This window comes from Rhamphochromis longiceps, linkage group LG7, assembly GCF_057381845.1.
Source record: "Rhamphochromis longiceps isolate RC_006_pf linkage group LG7, R_longiceps_female_GT1.1, whole genome shotgun sequence".
In the NCBI taxonomy this organism is placed as follows: Eukaryota; Metazoa; Chordata; class Actinopteri; order Cichliformes; family Cichlidae; genus Rhamphochromis; species Rhamphochromis longiceps.
Window position 1 is genome coordinate 33,245,161 of NC_140563.1, and position 26,606 is coordinate 33,271,766.

Sequence of the window (26,606 nt, forward strand, 5' to 3'; positions counted from 1 at the left end):
GCAAAAGGAGGACCCTCCTACAGATATTCACCCCCTGAAACATCAGCTGTCCTCTGCTTAACTGAGATGTCTCTTTGGCATCAACTCATTTGTGACTTTGCTGCTTTGGTTCCCTTGCGCGACGCTCCTTTTGGCCACCACAGGCAGCTGTTTTCAGCTAAAAGCTTCACTATGCTCCACCTGCTTAGCAGCAAACAAGCACACTTATAAGGTAGCTGGTAGGGATAGTGGAGCATTTAGCGGCTGAAGAGACGAGTATTTCCCTCAGGAGCTGAAAAAAACAAGTAAACTACTAAAACTAAACAGCTAAACGTGAGTAAATATTGGATTTACCAGGTAGCCACAAACACATTTCCAAATAAACAAAACTGAAGCTCCTCTGTCCTCTCTTTTCTCCTTTCCTCTGTCCTCTCCTCTCCTTTCCTCTCCTCTCCTCTTGCAGCTGTGTTCCCCCTTCTTTCCCCAGCTGTTGCCAACCAATCACCTGCTCCCTTTGCCACACACACACACATATCCACACTATAATTATGGGAGACTGGGCGCTGGCTGGAGATCTATTTGAACACATCAATAAATGAGAAAGGAGGGATATGAAATAACCGAAAGTGAGGTGATCGATCAGGAGTGACTGGTTGGCCTTTAATTTTGATGCATTTCTGCGGGTGATTTGTTCAGCGATCCAAGGGTCTATCCATCAATGAAAATGATTATTCATTTAGAAACCCACCGGAATTTCTCTTGGTCTGTCTTCCCAAAATTTGTGGAGTGGTTATAGGAAATAAAAATAATGGGTCACCTTATCGAAAGTAAAACTAAATCCACTGTGATTATGTCATTATGTTGTGTTTTTAACTTATTATAAGAATAATTTCTTGACTCTGATTTCTCAATAAACTGTCAAAAATCATAAACACGTTGAACTCTGTGATGCAGGAGCACCAGAGTGTGAAGCAAAATGCTAAAAAAAAACATAAAGACAAAGCTGAAGGAGAAAGGGGGTGAACCTGACAGAGGAGGGGGGAATAGAGTGGCCAAGCTGCCATAGTGGCCCACAAAGTTTCCCTGCGTATCACTGCCTTAATGTCCCGACCGTTGGTTAGTTTCCATGGCAGCAGACGAGGGTAGAGTGGTAGCTTTTCCCTTTTTTTCCCACGCTTCCAGGACAGTGCCATGTGAAAGCAGCGGGCACAGTCTCTGCTGGCACACACTGAATGGGAACAGAGCTGACAAAGAGCTGAAAAACCATGCTGTTAGTGTTAAACCGCCCCAAATCTGCCAGGGTGACTGGTTCAATTCCCAGTCTACCTCAGTGGGTGGAGAAAAGCAGTGATACTGTCAGGTGGGTCAGTGTTTTATGTGTGTGTGTGTGTGTGTGTGTGTGTGTGTGTGTGTGTGTGTGTGTGTGTGTGTGTGTGTGTGTGTGTGTGTGCTGGATTACATGAAACCGGCAGCTTGTTCCAGACCTCTACATCACCTGTTATTTTAGCGGTTTTAGTGTGTTTGAGATGTGCGCAACGTGAGAGCTGTAAGTCTTACAACTTAAAGAAATAATGATTCTCAAATTGTGATGTTTGTTTTTTCAACACAAAAAGCACAAAGCACCTAGCAACAGCCAACTTCCCAAGCAGGATATTACTAAGATCAACACAGTGTCAGACTGAATAATGAAGAGAAAGCAAAGTTGCCTCTTAAGCTCTTTTTACACATGCACTGCATACTGCTCTAGACCTTATTGAAAATTAACCTGCCAACTCCCAAGTACAGAAACTGCATTTGTAACTCTTCTCTCCTAAAATAGAGAATTTCCAGAAGTGAGAGCCAGTCTGAAGGGGACCTTCAGACTGGCTCTCACTTCTGGAAACACTTTCAGAAGACTCCCCTTCTCACATGCAGCACATCCTATTATGTGCTACATGTGAGAAGGGGAGTCTTCTGAAAATGTCCCACCCTGATTCTCTTGACTCGGAGTGGCACGCCTTAGAGTCACATCTTGAGCCTGTACATAAACTCAAAAAGATCCATTTAGACTTGATCAAACTTTAAAAAAAAATAACTAAGCATCACAATATTTTTATGCTTAGTTTTATTCAAGATCTTGTCCTGCTAAAATATCTTGAATTGTCAGGTCCCATTGTATCTTAAAAACCTCATAGTAGCAACAGAGCACTTTTCTCTCTGACTGCAGGTTCCTAGAGTTTTTAAAAGTAGAATAGGAGGCAGAGCCTTCAGCTCTCAGGCCCCTCTTCTGTGGAACCAGCCTACCTGTAGGACTGAGCTTAAACCTTCCCTATGATAAAAGTATAGTTAGGGCTGGATAAGGTGAATCCAGCACCAACAATCCTGAATCCACCCTTATGTATGACGCAATAGGCTTAGGCTGCTGGGGGGTTCCCATGATGCCCTGAGCATTTCATCGTCACTCATCTCTTTTAACTTCCTGTATGTTTATACACCACTTATACTTGGTGACATGCAGTTAAAAAGAGTGAAAAGAGGGATTGCATTAGCCAAAGTGCAGTCTCAAAACCACTGGCTATTGTCAGACAACTCTTTCGCCTTCTTTGAGTTTTTTTAAATGCATCTGCAACAGTGACAACTACAACGAGCAGGAAGTCTTTGCTCTATACTCAAGCCTCAGTTACCGGTTGCTAAATTAATTTTTGTTGATATGGGATTTTAATTTGTTGACACCTCTGTACGTATTTAGGCCCAGTGGCATGAGAAGTACCAGCTGACATGAACAGGTTTTCACTTTCACTTTCTTGTAGCTAGTCACACTTGAACAACCTGTCGTGATCGTTAATAATAGATCGACGTGCGAATAATTTTCGTTTACATCTGAATATTGTCACTCTGCCCCTCTGGTGACCTTTTGCCTTGTTTTAATCTGAAAAAAAAAAGCATATTTCGTTGATCACAGTTTGGCCTCTTGAAAAGGCAAATTGTGGTTTTAGCCAGTTAGAGGTTTTGGTTTCCCCCACTCGTTTTGTTTCCTTGCCTTTCAACTGGTGTCAGTGAAATGATGCCTTTGTTGATTTTGAGCCTTTGAGCTTATGAAAACTGACTGCTCCTGATTATAATTTCAGACCTGTGGTGAGTGCATTCTAGTAAAGCCAAAATGGTGCCCAAAGTACAAAAGTCCTTTTGCTATTACAGCTGATTTGGGTCAGAATGTGCAAAAATATTGTTTGTTAACAAATTGCTGTGGAAACCAGGTGACGCTGGCGCTCAGATGGCTCCTCTCTCCTCCGTCCCCGTCCATTCTCCTGCTGTCCATCCATTTCCACCCTCTTCTCCCCTCCGTCGCCGTGTGATGTCAGGTGGGGTCTGCCCTGCTGCGACAGAGCCGCTCTGATCACGGTCTCCCGAACAGTGTGTGGGAGCAGATATGTCATTATTTTGCAGCCAGGTGGTCATGCTGAAATCACACAGAGCACATCAGCGCTGTGATGCGGCTCCCACACCGACAGCAGTAGGCTACCCCTCATATTACAGCCAGCCAGGTGTTCAGATGCTGTCACATTTGTCTAAATACAGGCATTAAGTCTGGAATCAGGGTGGAGGAAGAGGTCTGTCAGTGATGGCAAGAGAGCAAGAATGGGGGAGGAAAAGAAAAATATGGTGGAAAGTGAGGAAAAAATCCGAAATTTGTAAAGTCGGGAGATCGCTATAGCAGATCTGAGTGGATATGAATAAACTTTCAGCTCTGTCAGAGTAAGTTTTACATTAGAACCCTGCCAGTTCCTGTTGCCTAATAGAAATTAGTCTTTGCCTCTCAGTGCAGTGTTGGTTCAGTTTATCAGGAACCCAGCAGATCTGTGAAGTCAGTTCAAACCTTCTTTTTGGGCTTCATAAAATCAGAACGTGAACTGCCCAAACATAGGCACTAAACAGATATGACCCATTTATAAGGTTTTACATTTCTTTTTAAGTTTACTTTTTTCCGTAGATAAAAGATTTTCTGTACCCAGCTCTGCCAGATAATTGTGGAAAAAGGAAGCAAAATGGATTTAAATGACAGAAGAAAAAATTAGGAAGCGAGAGAAAGACGAAGCAAAACTGATGAAAGAGAATTTAAAATATCTGTACAGGGTGGAGAAGAAAGAAGGAAAGGACTAGAACTCATCAGAGACCGACAGCCATGACAGTGACAGGAGAAAATCAGTGTGCGATGCTGAACCCCAGGATCCTTTGACCTTTGGCCTCTCCAGTCTGACAGCACCTGACCCGCTATCCGTCTCTCTGGTGTTGCCCCTCCTCCTCGCTTCCCACAGGGAGAGAGACAGGGAGGTTGAACCAGGCAGAGGAAGACACCGCCACGGTTTCAAAACAATCCTTAGAAACATTAGCTTAATTTTGTTCAGCTTTTAAAGGATTGTTATTCTGTCAAATGTGTGCAAAGCTTATTCTATTCTTATTCTACAAAAAAATACTTGAAAATTAAAAAGCAGATAGATTTTACAAATATGATTGCTAATTTTTAATGATGCTTGGATGCTTTCTGTATCAGTATGTGCATCAGTTACATCCTCTGGGCTACACTGCAAACACAACCTGCTAATTGCCCAAATGTTACCAAATATTGGTTCAAAATGACGCTCCGGGTCGGGTTCACAGGGACTGACAGTCCTGCTTGCAACCATCAAAGCATGAAGGGCACTCCAAGGGCGTTTTCAATGTAGAAATTAAATAGAAGTATGAAAAAAAAAAAAGAACAACATCGTCATTCAGCATCAGGTTTTGGCATTAAGATGTTTTGTATTTCGGTCATTCTGATCTGACCATATCGGTTGCTTTCCCTATTGCCTGATTAGATGATGAGCATGACTTTACTGTGTATAACTATTTCTACTTGGTATTAGTTCACTGTTGCTTTCCCCCTTCACTTTACTTTGTTTTCACTAAGTGCTTGGTTATTGTTAGTTTCTTTGTCAATGATGAGCAGTAACCCTAAACATATGTTGTTAAATTGTAAGATTTTTAAGTTTTCTACAAAGCATGCTAACTGAAACGCATCAAACCTCATTACCCTAAGGTGAGAAATTCAAAGGGATACCCACACAATAAAACGCTCCACTGGAATTATTCACACAATCTCCACCAGTGGCTTAATTTAAGACCTTGCACAAACAACCTATGTGGTTCTTTCTTTCTTTGAAGAGAGGACAAAGAGGACCTTTGGACATGAACACATAAAACAAACAATTTCTAAAGAATTATTTTTACTTGTTACAGTAAACAAGGCCAGAATCTAGCAATTCAAAGGCATAAGACATCCTGTAAATAGACAGAGTGGGAGCTGAAAAAGGTGCAACCTGCATGAACATGGATGACACATTTGAATATTGCAGTGCGAGAGTAAAGTGTCAGGTCAGGAAACACGTACATGTATTTTTGTACCATAAAAAACCAGCCGTGTCCGCGTTTCACAGCCGGTTTGTTTCCCGGCCTTTTTCTGCTTGACACGTAAAAACCTTGCGAGCCTGAACACAGCGTCTTTATTTAGTTGGTGTCAGCGAACAGCTCTCTGCTGTCTAGCTCTCACTTCTCATTGTGCTGCACTTTAATACTTCCATATTGTGCTGCTAATTCAGAATTTCACACTTTTTCTCTCCTTGCTACCTCTCTCTTTGTCTCCCCACGTCATTCGCCTTCCGTCTCAACCCCGAAGACAAGAGGAAACGTGTTAAATCCACCTCTAAGAACCTTTTTAATTCAACATTAGCAGTCGTCATCTGTCTGCCGAACAATGCACAAACACAATTTACAGCTACGACTGGAGCATCCCACCTTTGTTTACTCCGCAGCTAAATATTGTTCTATCAATAATGGACTCCAAACACAGAATCAAGCTTTTAGTTGTTGGTAATCCTGAATGTTTTACAGGAGATTTTTTTCCCTCTCTTTTGCTGTGTTTTATTGTCTTGGGAGCATAATTGGAGTGTGTTGTTTTCTTCATTTGTTTTAGGTTTTAGGAGGAACATGGGCTCAGTGCCTCGTGGATGTAACTCCAGATGCTTTTGTGTCCGAGGTATTTGTGGAAGTGCTGCCCAAAATCCTCAAGACAAAGACAGCAGATATGGCAAGGAAACTAGAAACCCCGAAAAAAATTAAAGCCCTTCAAATTTAACATTCGGTGACACGAAAAGCAAGAGGGGAGGTTAAACTGTAAAAAAAAAAAAAAAGATTATGTCCAAAAAAGGCAAACGCCACATCAACGCGGCAGTCTACCTACTGTACACCTCCTGCTGTGTTCAGGTGCCATGTTTCTACCTCCATCCTCCCATACAATCAGAGCGAAATGAAGACAGATTGATAAACTCACGGATGGCAATGTGAACGTTGCCAAATCGAGTCAGACCCGGACCAAAGTAAACGCCGTGCCACGGAGCGAGAAAAGAGAAGGAGAAAAGAGAAGGAGGGATGGGGGGGGGGGGGGGGGGATTTGGGGCTCTAATGCCAGCCTTATGCGTCTTTTAGTCGTTTCCGCCGTCGGGGCTTGGCACCGGCACGGCGTTGTCAGCCAGCCAACAAAAATCTGCAGTGCCTGCCGCATTTCAGCAGCCCTGTTTTGTCTGAGCCCAACACGCACACACACACACATAGAGAAAACACACCGCGACGCACTCGCGCCGCATATCCACATTTTGCTGCAAATCGACGACGTTTCGAAGCTTTGTAGAAGAAATTTTTGAAACTGAAGTCAAATGAAATCATGAAAGGATGGAAAAAAATTTTTGCCCTTCTCTGTGAACGTATTTATCGCTACGTCATATACACAGCGTGCTGCCTGTAGAGCGTGCTGCTCATGGAGCATTCATCTGAATAGTTGTGTTAAAGTCCTGCTGTTTGGACAGTTTGGTGGCGTCGCCCTGTTCGTCGCCTCGTTGTTGTTTGTGTTGTTTGTCTATTGATTCCAGGGTGGAGGAGGGGTGAGCGAGGGTGTTTGGATGCAATGAGCGTGGGGTGGGGGCTTTGGACAATGAAGGCTGTTTGGTTACAAGGGAGGGGGACCTGTTCTTTGGGTCTCATTCACATGAACAGGGAGCAAGTGTGATAGCTGCAGCTGAATTTTCAGTCTGTCTGCACGGTCGCACAAACCCACCGACTCTGAAAACATCAGTGGTCATAGACCAAGAAATTCTTTTTACTTTAAATTGTGATGCTCTTAAAATGATCAGACACATTAAATTTACCTTCTTTCACAAGTTACTTAAGTCGCCTTGTTGCTAAACTAAAAACAAGTTCCAATAAGTGGAGGTAAATGGTTCCCAGCAGAGCTTCTTTGGCTATGTCCCAGTGCCATAGTGTACCATGTGTGCTGTGGAGACTCTTGTGTTTGAATCACAATCCCTTTGAGGTAAATATGTGATTGTGGTCTATATTATAATTAATTTGATTTTACATGCTGCTTTCCTTTATAAAAGATCAGCAAAACTCAAAAGCAAGGTTTCTTATCTAATGCACCATATTTACTCTCCACTGTTTTATGATGACATGGTTGCTGGTACAATTGCTGAGAAACTGCAATGGTTAGCTTTCAGTTTGGTTAAATTTATCCCTCCAAGGAAAGTCAGCAGGCAATGAGTGGAGAGGTGCTACTAATAGCAGATTACATGCAGTGAGTTCAAACAGGTGTTTATTTCTTCTTTTGATGGCAATACTTTTAAAACTAGTATTACCCAATGCTGTATACAAATGCCACACTCCACCTGTTAGTGGAGGCGGAGTCAGTCAGGTGTATAAAGGGCAGTGAGTGAAGGATAGTTTTGCAAACTTAAAATGCTTAAAATTATTATGGAGGCTAGAGGAGGAGGGACACATGCCAGGCAACTTTGAATTAGGAACATTATTTATAGAAGCATTAAAGAGAAAAAGTCACATGAGACTGTATTATTTTGGTAATAAATATTGGTTTCATTGGTTCAGTAATATGTTATTACTAGAGATGGACCGATCCGATATTACGTATCGGTATCGGTCCGATACTGACCTAAATTACTGGATCGGATATCGGAGAAAAATAAAAAATGTAATCCGATCCATTAAATATCACGAAAGCACCTCACAAAACTTGCAACAGGCCGTAACTCACCTCAGAACGTTAGCACGTCGGAGCAGTAGGCATCACGTGATAGAGCGGCTGTGGCATGCGGGACCTGTCGGTGGTCTGGATAGCATGTGGAGCTTCGCTAGCAACCCGGCATTTCATCTCCGACAAAGTTATCCCCGAGAGAAGTAAAGCAAGTGTGTAAGTCCATCTCTGAATGTTTGTAAAGCATTCCTGCGTTAAGCTTAACGAGCGACTGCCTCTCGCTCTCCGGCTGCTACTTCAATCATGAAACTGCTTAATGATCAGCTGATCGGCTTTTCTGTCGGGAGTCCGTCTCTCTTGTTTGTTTTTGGCCCACTTTGCACCAGAAAGAGGAAACCAGCGGCTGAACAACAGCAGAACGTTTAAGCTTGATAAGCTGTTGTTAGAATTTATTTAATCTTACTTTCTACTCAAGGATCTTTTTCTACGTAGCTGACGGCTGGTAACTGTGCAGGGCGGATCTAGCAAAGTTTAGCCAGGGGGGCCGATAGGGCATTAACAGGGAAAAGGGGGCACAAAGACACACTTTTCTTTATTCTCATTTAAAATGTCGAGCTTTTAATAAATAATTATCCGAATCTTTCACCCAAAGTTTTAATCTGATGTAAAATGAATAGAAGTCAATTACTGTATATAGTGACTATTAAGTCTAATATATATACCCTAGTAAGCTATAGTACTCTTTACTTTGGGAAGGTACCATCTGTGCAGTCTGCAATTTTGTTGAAGAAAGATGTTGAATCTATTTAATATTTCTTGAAAAATAATTGATTTCTGTGCATTTTTTTTCACACTGCATCAAATTAAGGTTGATTACGTCGATTAAGCATCATGAGGTGGAGCGTGAGGGGTGGTTCCCTATTTTTTATTTATTTATTTTTGTTGTTGCTGGGAGTTGGAACCCTATTAGTTAGGTTGCTTAATATTTACACTAAGTACTCTTTAAAATACCAGAATAGGGAGGATGGTGTAGGTTTAAGTTTATTAGATTGATCAGTATTGCTGAACTATGAAATATTTTTTTTGTATACAGGTATAACAGAATAGCTTTAGTGTAGTTGTTGTTTTAAACTTGAGTATGAACTTGCAGACTTGCAAAATGCAGCAAGATATTTTAAAAAACAGTTTTGTTGGTTAAAAAACACTATATCGGATTCATATCGGTATCGGCAGATATCCAAATTTATGATATCGGTATCGGACATAAAAAAGTGGTATCGTGCCATCTCTAGTTATTACCGGATGGTTTTAAAACACAGGACTTGTGGAAGGTTTTTGGTTTTTTTGCTATTTTTTTAAATGTGTGTTTTTGGTGGCAGGAAGAAACACAGGATTTTGTTCAGCTTGTAAACTTTGTGTTAGTAATTCAAGTTCTTTTGTGATGAGCGCTGTTTCACCGTTGAAACTGTGCGTTTGTTTTTATATGAGCCGTGTGTGGGTTGCTCATGCAGGTTTCGTGTTTTGAAATCATGTGTTGTACACACAGCAGCAACTTTCTTTAAAAAAAAGTTACTTTTACCCCACCGATTCATGTGCAGAGATCCCTCAATGGTCACCTCTGCTCACTGCAGCAGTGCGTCAGTGCACGCAGCGTAATGCTGTGGTAAAGTGGCTAGACCTAATCTATGTGGTTCTGTCTATCAGTACAAGAGATCTAACCACAGCTAAGATAAACACAACTCCCTAAATTCCTCCACTTTTTATGCTATTTAGTTTGATGTGATACCAGATGTGTCAGTGGTACTGGATACTGTAGAAAGTCTTCACAGGGAGTTTTAAATTATTTTTGTAATTCATGGTGGAAATTACTTTGATTCATAAATGTAAATGTATTAATAAAATTGAGGTTCACACAGTGAATCAGCAGGGGAACCTCTTAGAGCTGTGTGATGAACATCTGGACGAATGGAGACAACCTACCAAAAAGCTACAAATTCCCTTTAGCATTTACATTTTCACACATTAAATCAAGACAGAAACATATCTCTAAGAACCCTGCAGCAACGTTATGATAGATAGACAGACAGACACATGCTGTAAGCATCTTCTGATTATGAAAAGGACGTAAAGTGCAGTATTGTGACATAGACTGTTCTTGCTTTCCTCTTGCTCACAGACCTTTGTGAACACGTGGGAATTTAATTCTCTGTGAAATATCCAATTCATCATATCTGTACTCGCAGCAACATCCATGGCTTCAGACTCCTCTAAATGTTAGATTTCAGACAGCTCGTGACTCTGTATGATGTCACTGAGAGCAAAAATACCCAATATGAAACCTCGCAGAAGCTCCACCCACCTGCTGTTTACACCTTCTGTTTAACAGGATTCAGCCAATCAGATAAGAGGGAAGGGAAAGCCTGATAGACAGAGACAGTGGATGAACACGGGGCTTGCACCAAGGCCCAATATAGGATGAATAAGGTTTACTGTGAATACTTAGACATGCAGACCTGCTCTAACAGAGTCCAAGAGTAAACAAAGACATGAAGTACAGCATTAAATAACAATTCGAATACTAACAACTGATTTTTTTTCCTTGTAAATTCCCAACATATTTTTCTGGATCTAACTTCTCTCTCTTCTCTATAGTAAGGAAGCACACACATATAAAACAGTGAATCCAGACTCCAATCAGCAGTCTGATCTGTTCCGCTATGGCTGAAGGTAGATACCAACAGATGCAGACTCGATGCTGCGTCTCTCAAGTCGTTCTCGTCGCTCGTATACGTTCATCTGTTGTTTGATGTATTCGCTCGCTGTGGTGCCAAAGCATCAATGCCTGCTGGGATTGAAGGGTGGCGGTGTGTGTGTGTGTGTGTGTGTGTGTGTGTGTGTGTGTGTGTGTGTGTGTGTGTGTGTGAGTCGGGGGGGGATTGTCTGTTACTCATCGACCATCATCTGTTAAATTAATGTTGATCTCCCCCCTGAAAAATGTTACGCTTTACACTGGAAGACAACACCATGAATAAATAGGTGTGTAGATGGCTTCAAATTCAGAGCTGGCAGTGTGGTTTGCGTGGTTTCAGAGTGTCTGTTGGAGTGTGCGATTGTGTGTGTGTGTACGTGTCTGTGTGTGTGTCACTACCTTTCAGACTTTGTAGAAACTTCTGGACCGGTGCCCGGTGGTGTCATGGAAACGCTTGAATCGCTCAGAATGATTCATGTCTGCACAGTCCAACCCTCCCCCATCACACACACACACACACACACACACACACACACACACACACACACACACACTCATTCGCAGGAAGAGGGAGTTTAACCCTTCTTCTATCCATCTTCATCCCCCCCACCACCTCTCTATCTCTCCTCTTTCTTTCCTCTCATCTCATCTTTGCCATCCTCGTCAAATCGCGCTATTAGTCACATACTTTATTAAAATGGACCCATTATATGGGTGTCAGAGGAGATCATGTCTTCTGAGTGTTTCCTTTCACGCAGAAAAAGACTTGACGTCTCTCTCAACCTCTGAAAGAAAGAGTCAAGACGCCGATGGTGACTCCTTCAACAACTCCATCTTGCGGTTTTCATCTTTTGCTGCCTGCTGAATCAGAAAGGAAGAGTAGTAACTGATAGCTGTCAGATGTGACGGACACGATGGAGCGTGCAGAATGAAAACAGAGAAAAGCGCCTCTTCTCTCCTCTAACAGCTGATTCCAGTGACTGACAGGAAAACGGCTCTGTGGCTCTGCGCTCTCTCTTCACTGTGGTTGCAGTTATTGCTGCTTACACAGGAACTGATGTTATCACTTTGTTTGTTGTGCTGCAGTTAATGAAACTTTATTAAAGTAATTAAGATTAACATTAACATAGCAGAGCTAATTAATGAAGAAGAAAATGCAAACCCTCATTTACACAGTAGCCTTATACTGATCTGAAGATGTAGAGTGGATTGCTTTGTCTCGGACTTGCTCTTCCTTTCTGTCTCTTATTAGAAGTGAATGAGCTCTTTACCACCAGTAGTTTTAAACATTGGCCACAGGAAGTAAAAATGTTCCAAGCTTCCTGCATTACATGTTCAGATGTTTTTGCGGTGTACGTGATATCATGTTGGTATTCTTCCTGTAACATCATCATTATTGTTCCATTGCAATGGACCGATCACAGTGAAAGTTTGAGGAAAAAAAGATTGCATTGGGAGACGTTTGCTTTCAGAGCTCTCCCTGAGAAAGGCTTTCTGACAGCAACACTTCTAAACAGAAATACATAGATGTAAAGAGTGACAAGGCCAGTGTAAAGTGCAAGCTGTGGTGGATGAATGGATCCATTTCATCTGGGAGATGATGTTTTTGTGTTGCGTGTAAAACCAAAACTTTGTATTGATCTTCTCATAAATGTTAGATATATTCAGAAAACTTTTGGGGGGCAGAAAGCCCTGAAGACAAGTTTCTCACATGTGTCAAAAACTATTAAGATGTGCCTTGACCTATGTCTGGATGCAAGAAGCATCTGTGGCTTCACAGAGGCTAGAATCCTGTCGAAATCATTACTTTTACACTATAGCAGGTGTAGACTGTCATTGATTTATGGTAAGTATTTCATATTTTACAGGTCTTTTTCTTCTTGAATTTGCAAAGCTGTGACATGACAAAAGGTAATTTGTCAGATGTATTTATATGCTTGCAGAAACTTTAATTACTTAGTTAACATCTTCTCAGTCACACCAACTACATGACTCCCAAATCCTTTTCCAATTAGCTTTTATAGGGAAAAAGTAACTTTTCAGGACATTTGTGCTTTGATCCACAAAGTAAATTTAACAAGTATGCCAAAAGTATTGCATAACCCAACGCTGTTCTTGGGGGTTGTCAAGTGTCAGTGTCCTGAGATATACATACCTATCATCTATTCAACAGGAAAGACACAGGTGTTATAAACTAGCTAAATGTAAAGTGCTGTATACTTTAGATATTGACTCTTGCAGTGTGCCTGACTTTCTGAATGCCCCTGAGGACCAGTGTTGGTCAAGTTACTTGAAAAAAGTAATCAGTAACTAATTACTGATTACTTCCCCCAAAAAATAATCCCGTTACTTTACTGATTACTTATTTTTGAAAGTAATTAGTTACTTAGTTACTTAGTTACTTTTTAAAAACATGATTTACACCCTGAATAGGTAACGAAGCAAGATCTTCAATCGCTTCAATCCCAGTTCTACTTTTTCTGCATAATCAATCATATAAAATCTAATCAAATGGAAAAGTCTCTTTTTAAAACTTGTTTTATTAGTTTTAATCTTTTAACTTTATGCATCAAGCAAAAATTAAATTCTATGCAACATTCTCTGACTGGAAGAAATTTGTTTATGTCATGAACCGAAGTTCCACGCACAAGTTGGACCCAGGAGCAGAACACACACACAGCGGTACGAGAGAACAAAAATAAACTTTATTATAACTGAGGGTGTCCCGGGAGGGTAGAAGGGAAAAAACGCACGGAACCAGAAAAACCGAGGGACCGGGAGGAGAATCGCGCAGGAACGCCGAGAGCGGGACTGTGGGAGGCTGAAACAGAAAAAGGAAAAAAGGATTATTGGGGTGCGGGGAAAACGGCAGTATACGAGGGGAAGTAGAGTACGCGTCTTACGATGATAGCGGGGCCGAGGGAACCGGAGGGAGGGGTGAGGGTCCGTGGGGAGAAGCTTCAGAAAGGTCGAGGCGGCTGGGGCTGATCGTGATCCAAATTCCGGACAGGCAGGTGGACAGGCTGGTGGCTCAAACACGCCGAGCTGTGATCTGAGTATACAAGGCAGAGTTAGTGTTAGTTCACACGGATAAGTTTGCATAAGGGCTTTCCCGCAGGTGTACGTTACCGCTGAAGGACGACTACGGACTGGCGTGGAGCAGCAGGCTGGGCAGGATTAAATAGTCCACCTGGTGATCGCCTGGGATGGGATGCAGGTGTGGAGTTAGCAGCCACGCCCACGGGAGTGGGCATCCCATCAGCACCTCGGACGCCGGGCCGCGGACCATGACAGTACCCCCCCCTCAAGAGTCGCCCCCAGGCGACTGGCCGGGACCCCGCCTGCGGAGAGAAGCACGGAAAGCAGAGATGAGACGAGGGTCCAGAACGAAGGAGCGCGGGACCCAGAGGCGGTCCTCGGGGCCGTACCCCTCCCAATCCACGAGATACTGCCAGCCGCGCCCGCGCCGGCGCGCATCCAGGATCCGCCGGACCGCATAGGCCGGATGGCCGCCGATGAGCCGGGCGGGAGGAGGGGGCTCGGAAGGAGGGCACAGGGAGCTGAGGCGGACTGGTTTAAGCTGAGACACATGGAACGTGGGGTGCACTCGCCGGGAGGCTGGAAGCCGGAGCCTGACCGCCACCGGGTTGACGACCCGGTCCACCTCGTACGGCCCGATGAAACGGGGAGCCAGTTTGCGGGACGTGCCTCGGAGCGGGATATTCCCAGCAGCCAACCAAACCTTCTGTCCCGGCTGATAGTCAGGGGCTGGGGCACGGCGCCGATCGGCGTAGTGCGCATGTCGTTCCTTCGCGCGCAGGAGGGTGCTGCGAACGCTGCGCCATACACGTTGGCAGCGCCGAAGGTGATGTGGAGCTGACGGGACGGAGAGAGTTAAGTCCTCTTCAGGGAAGAGTGGAGGCTGATATCCGAGGGACGCTTCGAAAGGAGATAGACCGGTGGTGGACGAGGTTAAAGTGTTATGGGCGTACTCCACCCAGGGCAGGTAGGTAACCCAAGAGGAGGGGTTTTGACTAGCCACGCACCTCAGCATAGTCTCCAGCTCCTGATTGAGACGTTCAGTCTGTCCGTTGGATTGTGGGTGGAAGCCGGAGCTTAGGTTGACCTTGGCGCCGAAAGTGGAGCAGAAGGTCTTCCACACCTGTGAGGTGAACTGGGGACCTCGATCGGAGACAATCTCCAAGGGGATTCCGTGGAGCCTGAACACATCAGTAACCAACGTTTGGGCAGTCTCTGCGGCCAAGGGCAGCTTGGCTAGCGGGATGAAGTGAGCGGCCTTAGAAAACCTATCTACAACGGTGAGGACGATACACTTTCCGGAAGAGGTAGGGAGACCGGTAACAAAGTCGAGGGAGATGTGAGACCAGGGCCGGTGGGGTGTAGTGAGCGGGTGGAGCTGACCTGCGGGGCGCTTGGTGGATGACTTATTACGGGCGCAGATGGCACAGGCGGACACATAGTCCCTCATGTCCCTTGTTAGCGTCTTCCACCAAAAATGTCTTTTGAGGAGGTGTGTCGTTCTGCTCACGCCTGGGTGGCACGTGAATCGTGCTGTGTGGATCCAGTGGATGACCGCTCCACGGGCGGCAGCAGGAACGAAGCGCCGTCCGGGTGGTCCAGTCCCTGGATCGGGGTCCCCCGGGAGAGCTCGGCGAATGGTCTCCTCAATCTCCCAGGTGAGAGTGCCCACCACGCAGGCGGCGGGTAGGATGGTGGCGGGGGAAGACGCTCCACTGTCGGAGGAGTACTGACGGGAGAGCGCATCGGGCTTGGTGTTCCGCGACCCTGGACGGTAGGAGAGCGTGAAGTTGAAGCGGGCGAAGAACAGAGACCAGCGAGCTTGGCGTGGATTCAACCTCTTGGCGGTTCTCAGGTACAGGAGGTTTTTATGGTCTGTCCATATGAGGAAGGGCTGTTCGGCCCCCTCCAGCCAGTGGCGCCATTCCTCTAAAGCGAGTTTAACAGCTAGCAGTTCCCTGTCGCCGATGTCATAATTCTTCTCCGCGGGGGTGAGTCGGCGCGAGAAGAAGGCGCACGGCCGGAGCTTATTTAGAGGCCCAGACCGCTGGGAGAGAATCGCTCCCACTCCCGCATCAGACGCGTCAACTTCTACAATAAACTGCTTAGAAGCGTCTGGGTGGGTTAGGATGGGTGTGGACGTAAATAATCGTTTTAATTTAGCGAAGGCTGCGTGGGCCTCAGGGGACCAGGTGAAGGGCGCTTTGGGTGAGGTGAGCTGGGTGAGAGGCGCGGCCACTTGGCTGTAGTTCCGAATGAAGCGGCGGTAAAAGTTCGCAAACCCCAGGAAGCTCTGAAGCTTCTTCCGTGACTCCGGAACCGGCCATTCCAGCACTGCCTTGACTTTCACCGGGTCGGTCTTCACCTGCCCACCTGCTAGGATGTAGCCCAAGAAGGAGATAGATGAAACGTGGAACTCACATTTCTCCGCCTTGACGTACAACCTGTTTTCGAGCAGCCGTTGTAGCACGCTCCTCACATGGACGTGATGTTCCTCGGGTGTTTTGGAGAAGACCAGAATATCATCTAGGTATACGAAAACAAACACATTTAGGAAGTCCCGTAACACGTCGTTGACTAGAGCTTGAAAAACCGCCGGGGCGTTGGTTAGCCCAAACGGCATCACCAGATATTCGAAATGCCCCAGTGGGGTGTTGAAGGCGGTCTTCCACTCGTCACCCTCGCGTATCCGAACCAGGTGATAGGCGTTCCGCAGATCCAGCTTGGTGAAGACTGTGGCTTCCTGGAGTGAGTCAAAAATAGAATTGATTAATGGGAGGGGATATTTATTCTTGACGGTGATGTCGTTTAGACCCCGGTAATCGATGCAGGGGCGAAGCGTCCCGTCCTTTTTTCCCACAAAGAAAAAACCCGCAGCGACGGGGGAGGACGACGGCCTGATACGTCCTGCCGCTAGCGACTCCTGGATGTAATTCTCCATGGTTTCTCTTTCGGGGCGAGACAGGTTATACAGTCTGCTAGAGGGCAGCGAAGCTCCCGGGAGTAAATCAATGGCACAGTCATATGGACGGTGAGGAGGTAGTGAGAGCGCCTTGTCCTTACTGAACACCTGCCGAAGATCGTGATATTCGGGGGGCACGGAAGAGAGGTCTGGTGCGGGTGGCGGGGCTGAGTTCCGTTTCGTTGAGGCGGAGGGAACGGCAGACCCCAAACAGTTCGCCAGACAGAACACACTCCAGCTCGCGATTCTCTTTCCGGCCCAATCAATGTGAGGGTTATGTTTCTGTAGCCAGGGGTAACCTAAGATAAGCGGGGTGTCAGGAGCGGGAAAAGTGAAAAAGGAAAGCTGCTCCTGGTGATTTCCTGATGCGACTAACTGTACTGGTGCGGTTTGGTGGGTGATATAAGCAAACACTTGATTATTCAATGTGGACGCAGGGATGGGCAGCTCGAGTGGAGTAAGAGACACCGCTAACTTCTTAGCCAGTCTCTCATCCATGAGGTTCTGTTCCGCCCCGGAGTCCACCAGCGCGGAGCATGTAAAGGTCTGGTTATTAGTCATGAGGGTAACGGACAGTAATAATCGGGGTCTAGTAGTGTTTAAAGTGCTGCCCACCCGTATCCCCGGACTTACCGGTGGGCCGGGTCGTTTGGGCGGACCGGGCAAACAGCGATGCGGTGACCGGGCCTCCCACAGTACAGGCATTCCCCAGCCCGAAATCGGCGTTCCCTCTCCTCCGGAGAAAGCCGAGAGCGGCCGATCTGCATGGGTTCGGGCGGGGGAGGCGACGGAGAGCGCGCACACGCAGCCGTGGGTGGGGGTGGAGAAACACGGATCCCGGGGCGCAATACGGAGCCCATAGGCTTAAGCCGCCGCTCGGCATCCCTCTCCCGCAGGCGTCTATCGATACTACGGGCGAGGGAAGCCAATTCTTCGAAGGATTTAGTTTCCTCGTGAAAAGCTAGTTGGTCCTTCATCTGGTCGGTTAATGACCGTAAAAAAAACCCACGGAGGCCCGAATCGGGCCAACCCACGGCGACCGCTCTGGTACGGAACTCGACTAGGTACTCCGCGATACTGCGCCGCCCCTGACGGAGCCCCAGCAATTTCTGCGTGGCGTCATCCTCTGAAACCGGAGGGGAGAACGTAGCCCGGAACTCCTCCAGGAAATCATCGTAATCGCAATCACGAATGGAGTGAGAGGTTAAGTAGGCCTCAGCCCACGCTAAAGCGCGTCCCCGTAACAAACCCACGAAGTAGGAGATCTTAGCTGCATCCGTGGGGAAGGCGTGTGGCGTGCGGCTGAAGAACAAGGAGCATTGAAAGAGGAATCCCCCACACAGGTCTAACTCCCCGTGGAAGGGCTCCAAAGGCGGGGGCGAAACGCTGCGGAGCACGGGGTCGGGTGGCGTGGTTCGCAGCTGTTCCTGAGTGTCACTGAGCTCTTGGTAGCGGTCCTGGAGCGATTGGAGCTGCTGATCGTGGCGACCAAGAATAGCGCCCTGTTTATTAATGGCGGAGCGGAGTGGATCTGCTGGGTCCATACTGGCCAGTCCGTACTGTCATGAACCGAAGTTCCACGCACAAGTTGGACCCAGGAGCAGAACACACACACAGCGGTACGAGAGAACAAAAATAAACTTTATTATAACTGAGGGTGTCCCGGGAGGGTAGAAGGGAAAAAACGCACGGAACCAGAAAAACCGAGGGACCGGGAGGAGAATCGCGCAGGAACGCCGAGAGCGGGACTGTGGGAGACTGAAACAGAAAAAGGAAAAAAGGATTATTGGGGTGCGGGGAAAACGGCAGTATACGAGGGGAAGTAGAGTACGCGTCTTACGATGATAGCGGGGCCGAGGGAACCGGAGGGAGGGGTGAGGGTCCGTGGGGAGAAGCTTCAGAAAGGTCGAGGCGGCTGGGGCTGATCGTGATCCAAATTCCGGACAGGCAGGTGGACAGGCTGGTGGCTCAAACACGCCGAGCTGTGATCTGAGTATACAAGGCAGAGTTAGTGTTAGTTCACACGGATAAGTTTGCATAAGGGCTTTCCCGCAGGTGTACGTTACCGCTGAAGGACGACTACGGACTGGCGTGGAGCAGCAGGCTGGGCAGGATTAAATAGTCCACCTGGTGATCGCCTGGGATGGGATGCAGGTGTGGAGTTAGCAGCCACGCCCACGGGAGTGGGCATCCCATCAGCACCTCGGACGCCGGGCCGCGGACCATGACAGTTTAACATTTAAACCTATTTTCTGCACATTCCAGCACATGAAATAAAATATTTTTTGTGTTTACACTCAGTCTTTCAAATAGATGCAAGTAAAACACAGCAGAACATAAATAAAATCAAAGGATCAATGGTCCTGTAGCTCTATTTTTACCTGTTTAGCAGGAGTGGGGCAGGCGGAGATTTGCCCTGGTGCAGGTGTGTCGCAGCAGTCAGTGGAAGAATCCGCGAGTTTCTCTGTGAATTTCACATTGCGTGGTAGCGCACTCGGTGCTTGTGCGGAAGTTTAGGGGGTTTTTTTGCTGTAAAAAGAAGTTTTCTTCAAACAGCGGACACTAATGTTTTTGTCACTTTTTACGGAATCAAACTCAAAGTAAGGTCAGTTCTTCCACGCTTTAAACGCTGCACGCTCATACTCTCTCCCGCACTCATTATATTAGCCGTTGTTGATCTGCACACAGCTGTTGCCACGAACGTTGCACTTGCTTACGTCATTGTCATGAGACACTTTCGCAAAAGAATCACGGTTTTAATAACGCAGTAACGCAGCATGCTTACAGGAAATTAATAGTAATCTAATTACCTTTTTTGCAATAGTAATCCCTTACTTTACTCGTTACTTGAAAAAAGTAATCGGATTACGCATTACTGCCCATCTCTGCTGAGGACAGAGTTTGGCAGCACTTTAATGAACCTCGATAAAGATCTATATCTGCTTATCTACTGTAGTACAAGTCATTTCAGATGTTATACCAAGTTTGTGCCAGTGAATGTAAATGAAGACTTTGAAACTTTAAAACTACAAATTTTTTTTATCACTTTTGTGTATCAATCGTTACTCTTGTCCTGGCACTTTTTTCTGTTTGCTTCAAGCAAGTAGAAATAATGCTATATATATATATGCAACTTTATCGTTTTATATTAGCTGACACTTAGCATATAAAGAAAATAGTTCCTACATAAACAGGATTATTGATTTTTGTGACAGAATTTTTCAAAGATATATTTTGGTTGTCTTGAGTACTACAAAACAACCACCTATCTCAAATACACCAAATACACACCAAAATAATCTGGATGGATAAATAGCTCTACAGGCCAGAGGAAAATTATGTAAATTTGATTTTGTGATGACCTGTCCTTTTAAAAACCTGGCAGTTTGATGTCATGTAAAGTGAAAATAATGGGAACTGGCCTTTATACAAGGACTGAGGCACTGATGAGGCAGACTCTCAAAATCTGAATCGAGCCTAGGTGACTATGAGTAAGTTCAGTTAAGGGCCTGTTAACAAGCTGTGTCATTATAGCTAATACCCCAGACAAGCTTCCCGGTTACTGTTGGCTCTCAGTTTGTAATGGAGCTGATTTGTACTTCGCCTCAGTCTCTGTGCATTGTGGATTAGCAGGGATTTGGTCTTGGTGCCTCACCGACTTCTCTATGGGCTTTCATACAGCGGAGTGGACTGACTTTGCCACCTTTTGTACCTCTGCAGCCAGCATAATCTAACAAATGCCAGTATCTTTACTTCCTTCTCACAGCCAACAATCTTTAGTTTTGTTTTCTCGGGAAACTAAATGTCTTTGGGGTTCCTAAGAGAAACGCAGAGGTCTGTGCGTGAAGGCATCTTCTGAAATCTTCTTTGATGGGTTCTTTAAAGATTTGAGACTGTTTTTGAATTTTTCTGACACACTAGGGACAAAAAGAGATGACTGTCACTGTCAGAGTATCTGGGGAAAGCAAAAGTTCCATGGTTACTCATCAGCAAAGAAGCTCTTGATGGAACTTGAAAGCCTGAAGAATACTTGTTTGAGGGTTTGTGAAACAATTAGAAAGGTGTTTTCATTAAGCCTAATTCCCCCAAACCTTTTATGTGAGAGCTCCTCCAGTCATTAAGATGTATCAGAGATTTGTAGAATTTGAGTAAGCTTTAAGCAAGCTTTCTTACGTTATTATATTCCACAAAAATGAAGTGTTTGCACAAAGAAGAAGAGAAAGCAGCAACAAGTTGAAATATAAAGATTGGTTTATTGGACAATTTAAGAAACAGGAAGACAGGAAGCATTAAAAACATGTTTATCGCACTGGGATATCTTTTAAGAACCCCAAATCTGAGTTTTTATGGATATTATGCGGCTTCAGTCTTACATTTAACTAAAACTCTGAACATCCTAGAGTCCTAGAAGCCTAGAAGTGAGATCAACTCAGCTTTATAGAAAAAAAAAAGACTTCCATGGTTCACGAAGGAAGGAACAATAAGGTTAGTTTGTCTCTGCACAAACAAAATACAATGTCTGAACAGCCATTGATTGTTAGAGGTTGACAGAGCTCTTAACAGTCTTCTATAGGGTCTTTCAAGACTGATCTCCTAAACCCTAAAATGACGTTGTTCGAGAACCCTACTGAGTCAAAAAGGGTTTTCATGAAATCTGTATTTTTAACTATGAAAAAGCTTTTGAAGAGGAGGGCTTATGTGGTTTTAAGGACTTGAAATAAGGAGACTGTTATCAGATCAAATGGACTGTTTTAAAAAGTGGATTCATTTGCCTGATTTATCTGAGATTATCAAAAAAGTTAACTGAAGTACTTTACATTTTCTAAGTTAAAAAAAAACAGCAAGATTAGTTAAGTTATGTTTTTTTTCCTCAAGAGACAAAGGTTGAACCAAAAGGTGATTAAAATGTGCATCACAGAGATGAACAATATATTTTTTAATTGTGTAACTGTATTTTCTATGTTTCAAATAAACAAAGGAATGCGGAATTTGAAACCTTATCATGGGAAAATATATTTGTTTATAAAAAGCCTTACTTGATACCAGAAATGAGAGAAAATAAAAATGGAGCCGATTAAATACATTTTGGTCTTTTAAGAATTTTTTTTACATTTTTTCCTGATTTTTGTATATTTTTTTCTCACGTCCATAAAAATATATCAAAGGAGGCCCTTCATCTGCTGCAAAATGAAAAACAAATCAGTTGAGGAGAAGAAGTTTTATACCAGTTATATCTCAAAAGGCCTCTTTAACAAAATCCACTTTAAAAAGCATTTAATTAAGACTTACTTTGTGTTGTGACGGCTTTATATATTAATAAACTCTCCTCGTTTTATCAAGTAATAGACTCTTTGGTTCAGAAATCTTTTTCCAGTTCAAGGCAGTGAAATGAAATGCTTCTCTCTGTGTGTGTGTGTGTGTGTGTGTGTGTGTGTGTGTGTGTGTGTGTGTGTGTGTGTGTGTGTGTGTGTGTGTGTGTGTGCCCATTCATGGTATACTGTGACAGGGTGTGTGATCTGGAAGGCTGACCCTTCCCATCCTGTTTACTCCATCCCTGCCTCCCTCCCTCCATCTCTCTCTCTCTCTCTCTCTCTCTCTCTCTCTCTCTCTCTCGCTCCTTCTTCCTTTTTTTTAATACTGCTCTTTCTTTTACAGCCAAATTAAAATACCAAGGATTTTTGTTTGTGTGTGTAATACATGAGCTCAGCCTGCAGAGGTGGTGGAGGTGAAAAGGTCAGCATGTTGAGACAAAAGGGACAGATCGGGGTTGTGCGGTTGTGAAAGCCTCAATTCAGAATCTATTTTTGTCGCATTTGTTGTAGCGTCTGCATTGGGGTCACTGTTAATTGATACATTCTTGTATTTACTGGATTATAGAAATTGCTCAATTGTAAAATCATCTAATTTGCATCAACTTTTTATGTTTTGACAAAGGTATAAGCTCTAAATAATAATATTTCATTTTTAAGAAAACAAAGATGCACCTTACAGCATATTATTTACCACAGCTTAAAGAGTGTGTGCAGACGTGGAAAAGCTGTCAATCGAAATACTAACATATCGGAAGGCACACATGAATCTACATTTTTGCCAGTTGATGATGCACAAAAAGACAAAAAAAATCTATTTTTTTTCTTTTTTTCTTTTTTTTCTTTTTTTTTTGCTGTAGCTTTTGACAATTCCAATAAACCTAAAAGACTAAAAGGAGATAGATGCATGGAAATATTGCTATAGGCCAAGTCTTGTGGGATTACCTAATTATTTAGCACCGCTTGTGTGTGAGTGTATCCGTAGATAGGGTACATACCTATTGCCCTATTCACAGCATGCACATAAGTTTATATATAGGTAGTTGTATACATAAATAAAATGGTGCTCCAGTAGGTATTTAATTTAGTGCCAGAGGAGACAAAACTCATGCCAACACTGGCACTCATCCATTTTAATGGCCCTCAAACGGACAGAGGTAATGCAAAAAGACTGAGGGCTGGAACCTTTTATGCTGGCCTCTCTTTCTATTATACAAAATTTGGGGGGCCTTCAAACAGACAAGTGTCTTTATCGCCTAGCAGTTTGGACCTATAACCACATAGTCGTATAATAAGATAACCTTTATTAGTCCCACACTTGGGAAATTTGTTTTGTCACAGCAGGAAGTGGACAGTGCAAAAGTTATGAGGCAAAAATTAGAATACAATAAGAATAAATACAGTACACAACTGTACAGAATAGAATAAAATAAAATACTATATACAGTAGAATAAAATAAAATAAATATACAATAAGATAAAAATAGAATACAAATACAAATACTATATACAACTGAGTAAAAATACAACGATGACAGAAAGGATTATTGCACTTAGTATTATTGCATATGTATGGATGTGTGTGCTTGATCAGTTAAAGTCTTTATTATGGAGTCTGACAGCAGTGGGGAGGAAAGACCTGCGAAATCTCTCCGTCCCACACCGTGGGTGCCGCAGTCTCCCACTGAAGGAGCTGCTCAGTGCTGTCACAGTCTGCTGCATGGGGTAATATAGCAAGACATTATTACATTATTACATTAATCATTATTTCCAGTGATGAGCAATTATTACCTTCTATAAGTAAGTATTTGATCAATATAAATAAATAAAACAAGAAAAAAAAAGAAGAAACTGAAAAAAAATTAATACAAAAACATTTTGTTGTATTTTGTAAAAATTGTTCTAGTTTTCTTGACAGTTTATCCTTTTAAGTCTTAAAATTGAAATTGTGTCTCCAAAAATGATAGCTACTTTTAAGGAGGCTGGTAAGCCTGAGGATTATCTATCCTTCCATGCTGGCATTTACATTGTGTACAAATTTTTCATAAGAAGTTTTGCATTTTGTGGTTGAAAGATTTTTGGATTCATTGCAGGCCGTGGTATTCACCAGAGGTGCGTGCAGTGTCAAATCTAAATAGGTATTTGTTTATGTGTGTGTGGTCCTGAGTTAGTATTTTTGAATGCATGTGCTCGATATATTTCGGTACCGTGAAAAGTACATTTGTGTGTGTGTGTATATGTGTGTGTGTGTGTGTGTGTGTGTGTGTGTGTGTGTGTGTGTGTGTGTGTGTGTGTGTGTGTGTGTGTGTGTAGTACATATCAACATTGGTCTGAGTTTGTGCATCTGTGCTAGTGATTTCTAGTACTTGTGTGTGTGTGTGTGTGTGTGTGTGTGTGTGTGTGTGTGTGTGTGTGTGTGTGTGTGTGTGTGTGTGTGAGTCTTTGTATACATGCCAAACTGGTCCAGCTGGCATCAGTCGTAGCTGAAGCCGAAGCCGCCGTATCGGTCACACACACACTCTCTCTCTCCCGCTCACACACACACACACACACAGTCGACCACATTCCTATTCTGTACGCCTGTAATTATCAACCTCTTCTGCATCGACTACCATGTTGGCGCGTATTCAGCGCTGGTCTATACACGCCTGATTCCAACCCTTCACTACGTACACGCTTCATTTTCCTCCACACACGCTTGCAGTAAAACCCCTCCATTTCATCTCATACGACTGCACTGACAGCAGAATGTAATTACACACTAACTGTGGTTTGATATTTAGACTGGCTCAAGATTTAAGGTTTTATCCAAAAAGAAGGTCTGCGTGGTAAAAATAGGCACCGAAGTGGTCCCGCAGCTCAGAGGGGAGGAAAGCCTGTTCAGAAGCTGGAGAGGAAATTAGCTTTGTTGTCTACACGCAGCGGTGCATTTTTCGAAATTCATCAGGCACCTTTTTCACAGCCAGGCACGCTCAGTTTGTGTATTAAAGTGATGGTCGGTTACCTGCCAACGAGGCTTCACCTTCTTCTCGTGTACTGATCAATCCTTGGCCTGCATTCAAAGAGCTCTGATGTCTGATTTCAATCAAACATGTTTCAACACGTTTGACCGAAGATGTTCTATAAAAACTAATGGGTAGGTGAGGGTGTTGTTTTCTTCTTACATCTATTAAATCTGTATCAGATGTTGCCTTGGGCATTAAGGACCTTCAAGTCCAACAACGGGAACAGAAATCATAGTTTCTGTATTGTTTATAAATGAAATTAAAGGAAAATAAAAAGTCTTTTGCAGTAAAACTTTAACCAAGAAATTTGAGTTCCTGAAGAGAGTTACATGAACATGATGCCTTGCAAGGTTTTCAAGAGATATGTTGAATGTTGGAGTTTAGCCAAACTTTCAATAAATGGAGCTTTAATATTAAGTGATAATCATGGAGAATTATGTCATACATTTGGCATAATATTAAATGCTAAATTAATCGCACAAACCCTAAATTTTGTAGTATGCAACTTTTCCTACAGGGCTTTGTTAAATCTTCACAGTGTGGTTCCAACATCTTTGATGGAAATGTCCTTTAATGTAGTATTGCAGTAGCAGTAGGCTGTTGCCAGGTTAAGCAGAGACAGGTTGAATTTCTCTGGCTGGTTATTTAAATTAAGAGCGTCATTATTACATGTATTACATGTTTTCCAAAATTTCACTATGTAAACCCTAATGAGAACCAATTTGTAGAACAGAAAACTGTAGATTCTTTAAAGCCAGGTTCAAAATGAGCATTTTGCTGGCACATTAGAATCAATGTATTTTTATCAATATATCTCTTTTTGTAACTTCATTAATTTGAAACTACTGTCAACGTGTAATATTTTTTTTATTTTTTACAATTTTGAAGAAATAAAATGTTCTATAAATATTTCTCTGAATGCTATAATACAATATGAATATAAATTTTCTCTAACTGCTGAAGTGGAAATTTAGTGTGTTTTGAGGGAAAAATCCTTATTTTGGGAAAACAATAATTGCACGTATGCAGTGTTAAATCTTTTTTCTTTCTAATTGTGAAACACTGCTTACATGTAAAAATGTTTAAGTAACAGATAAAAATTCCTAGATAAGCACTTACATCAAGACAAATATTTAAATGTTCAAAAGACAAAGTGGACACACACATACAACAAAATGTGACTTTCCACTAGTTTGTGGGGGAGATATAGTGTGGAAGCAAAATGGTGAAAAAATTCACACACAATGGACCATTGAAACTGGATTATCTTCATTTTCTAGAAAATGTAAATAAAGCATGATTTTGAATGTATTTGTGTCACCAAATCCCATACTGCAGTTCTATATGCTGATTACAGAGTCTTGGTTTTCAGCTTCATTCCAAGTTGCCTGGTGGCTGTTGGTTGATACTTACTGTAAAGTCGTTTAGAAACGCTTATTTTTTCCCAAAATCACATCATTGTCAATAACTTTGGAAACTGAACTCTAAGTGTAAAATTCATCCATTA

At 43.4% G+C, this 26,606-nt stretch overlaps 2 protein-coding genes across 5 annotated transcripts in view; one reads left to right on the forward strand and one right to left on the reverse strand.

The window, feature by feature from the left end:
• Positions 1–26,606, forward strand: part of tcf4 (transcription factor 4) — a 259,813-nt gene that overhangs the window by 98,461 nt on the left and 134,746 nt on the right. The window lies entirely within an intron of this gene.
• Positions 11,583–14,072, reverse strand: LOC146665690 (uncharacterized). The gene is made up of 4 exons (XM_085411482.1): positions 13,914–14,072; positions 13,688–13,836; positions 13,538–13,605; positions 11,583–11,645 (listed from the first exon to the last, which is right to left on the reverse strand). The coding sequence occupies exons 1-4, from the start codon at positions 14,036–14,038 to the stop codon at positions 11,583–11,585; spliced, it is 405 nt and encodes a 134-aa protein (XP_085267608.1). The 5' UTR covers positions 14,039–14,072.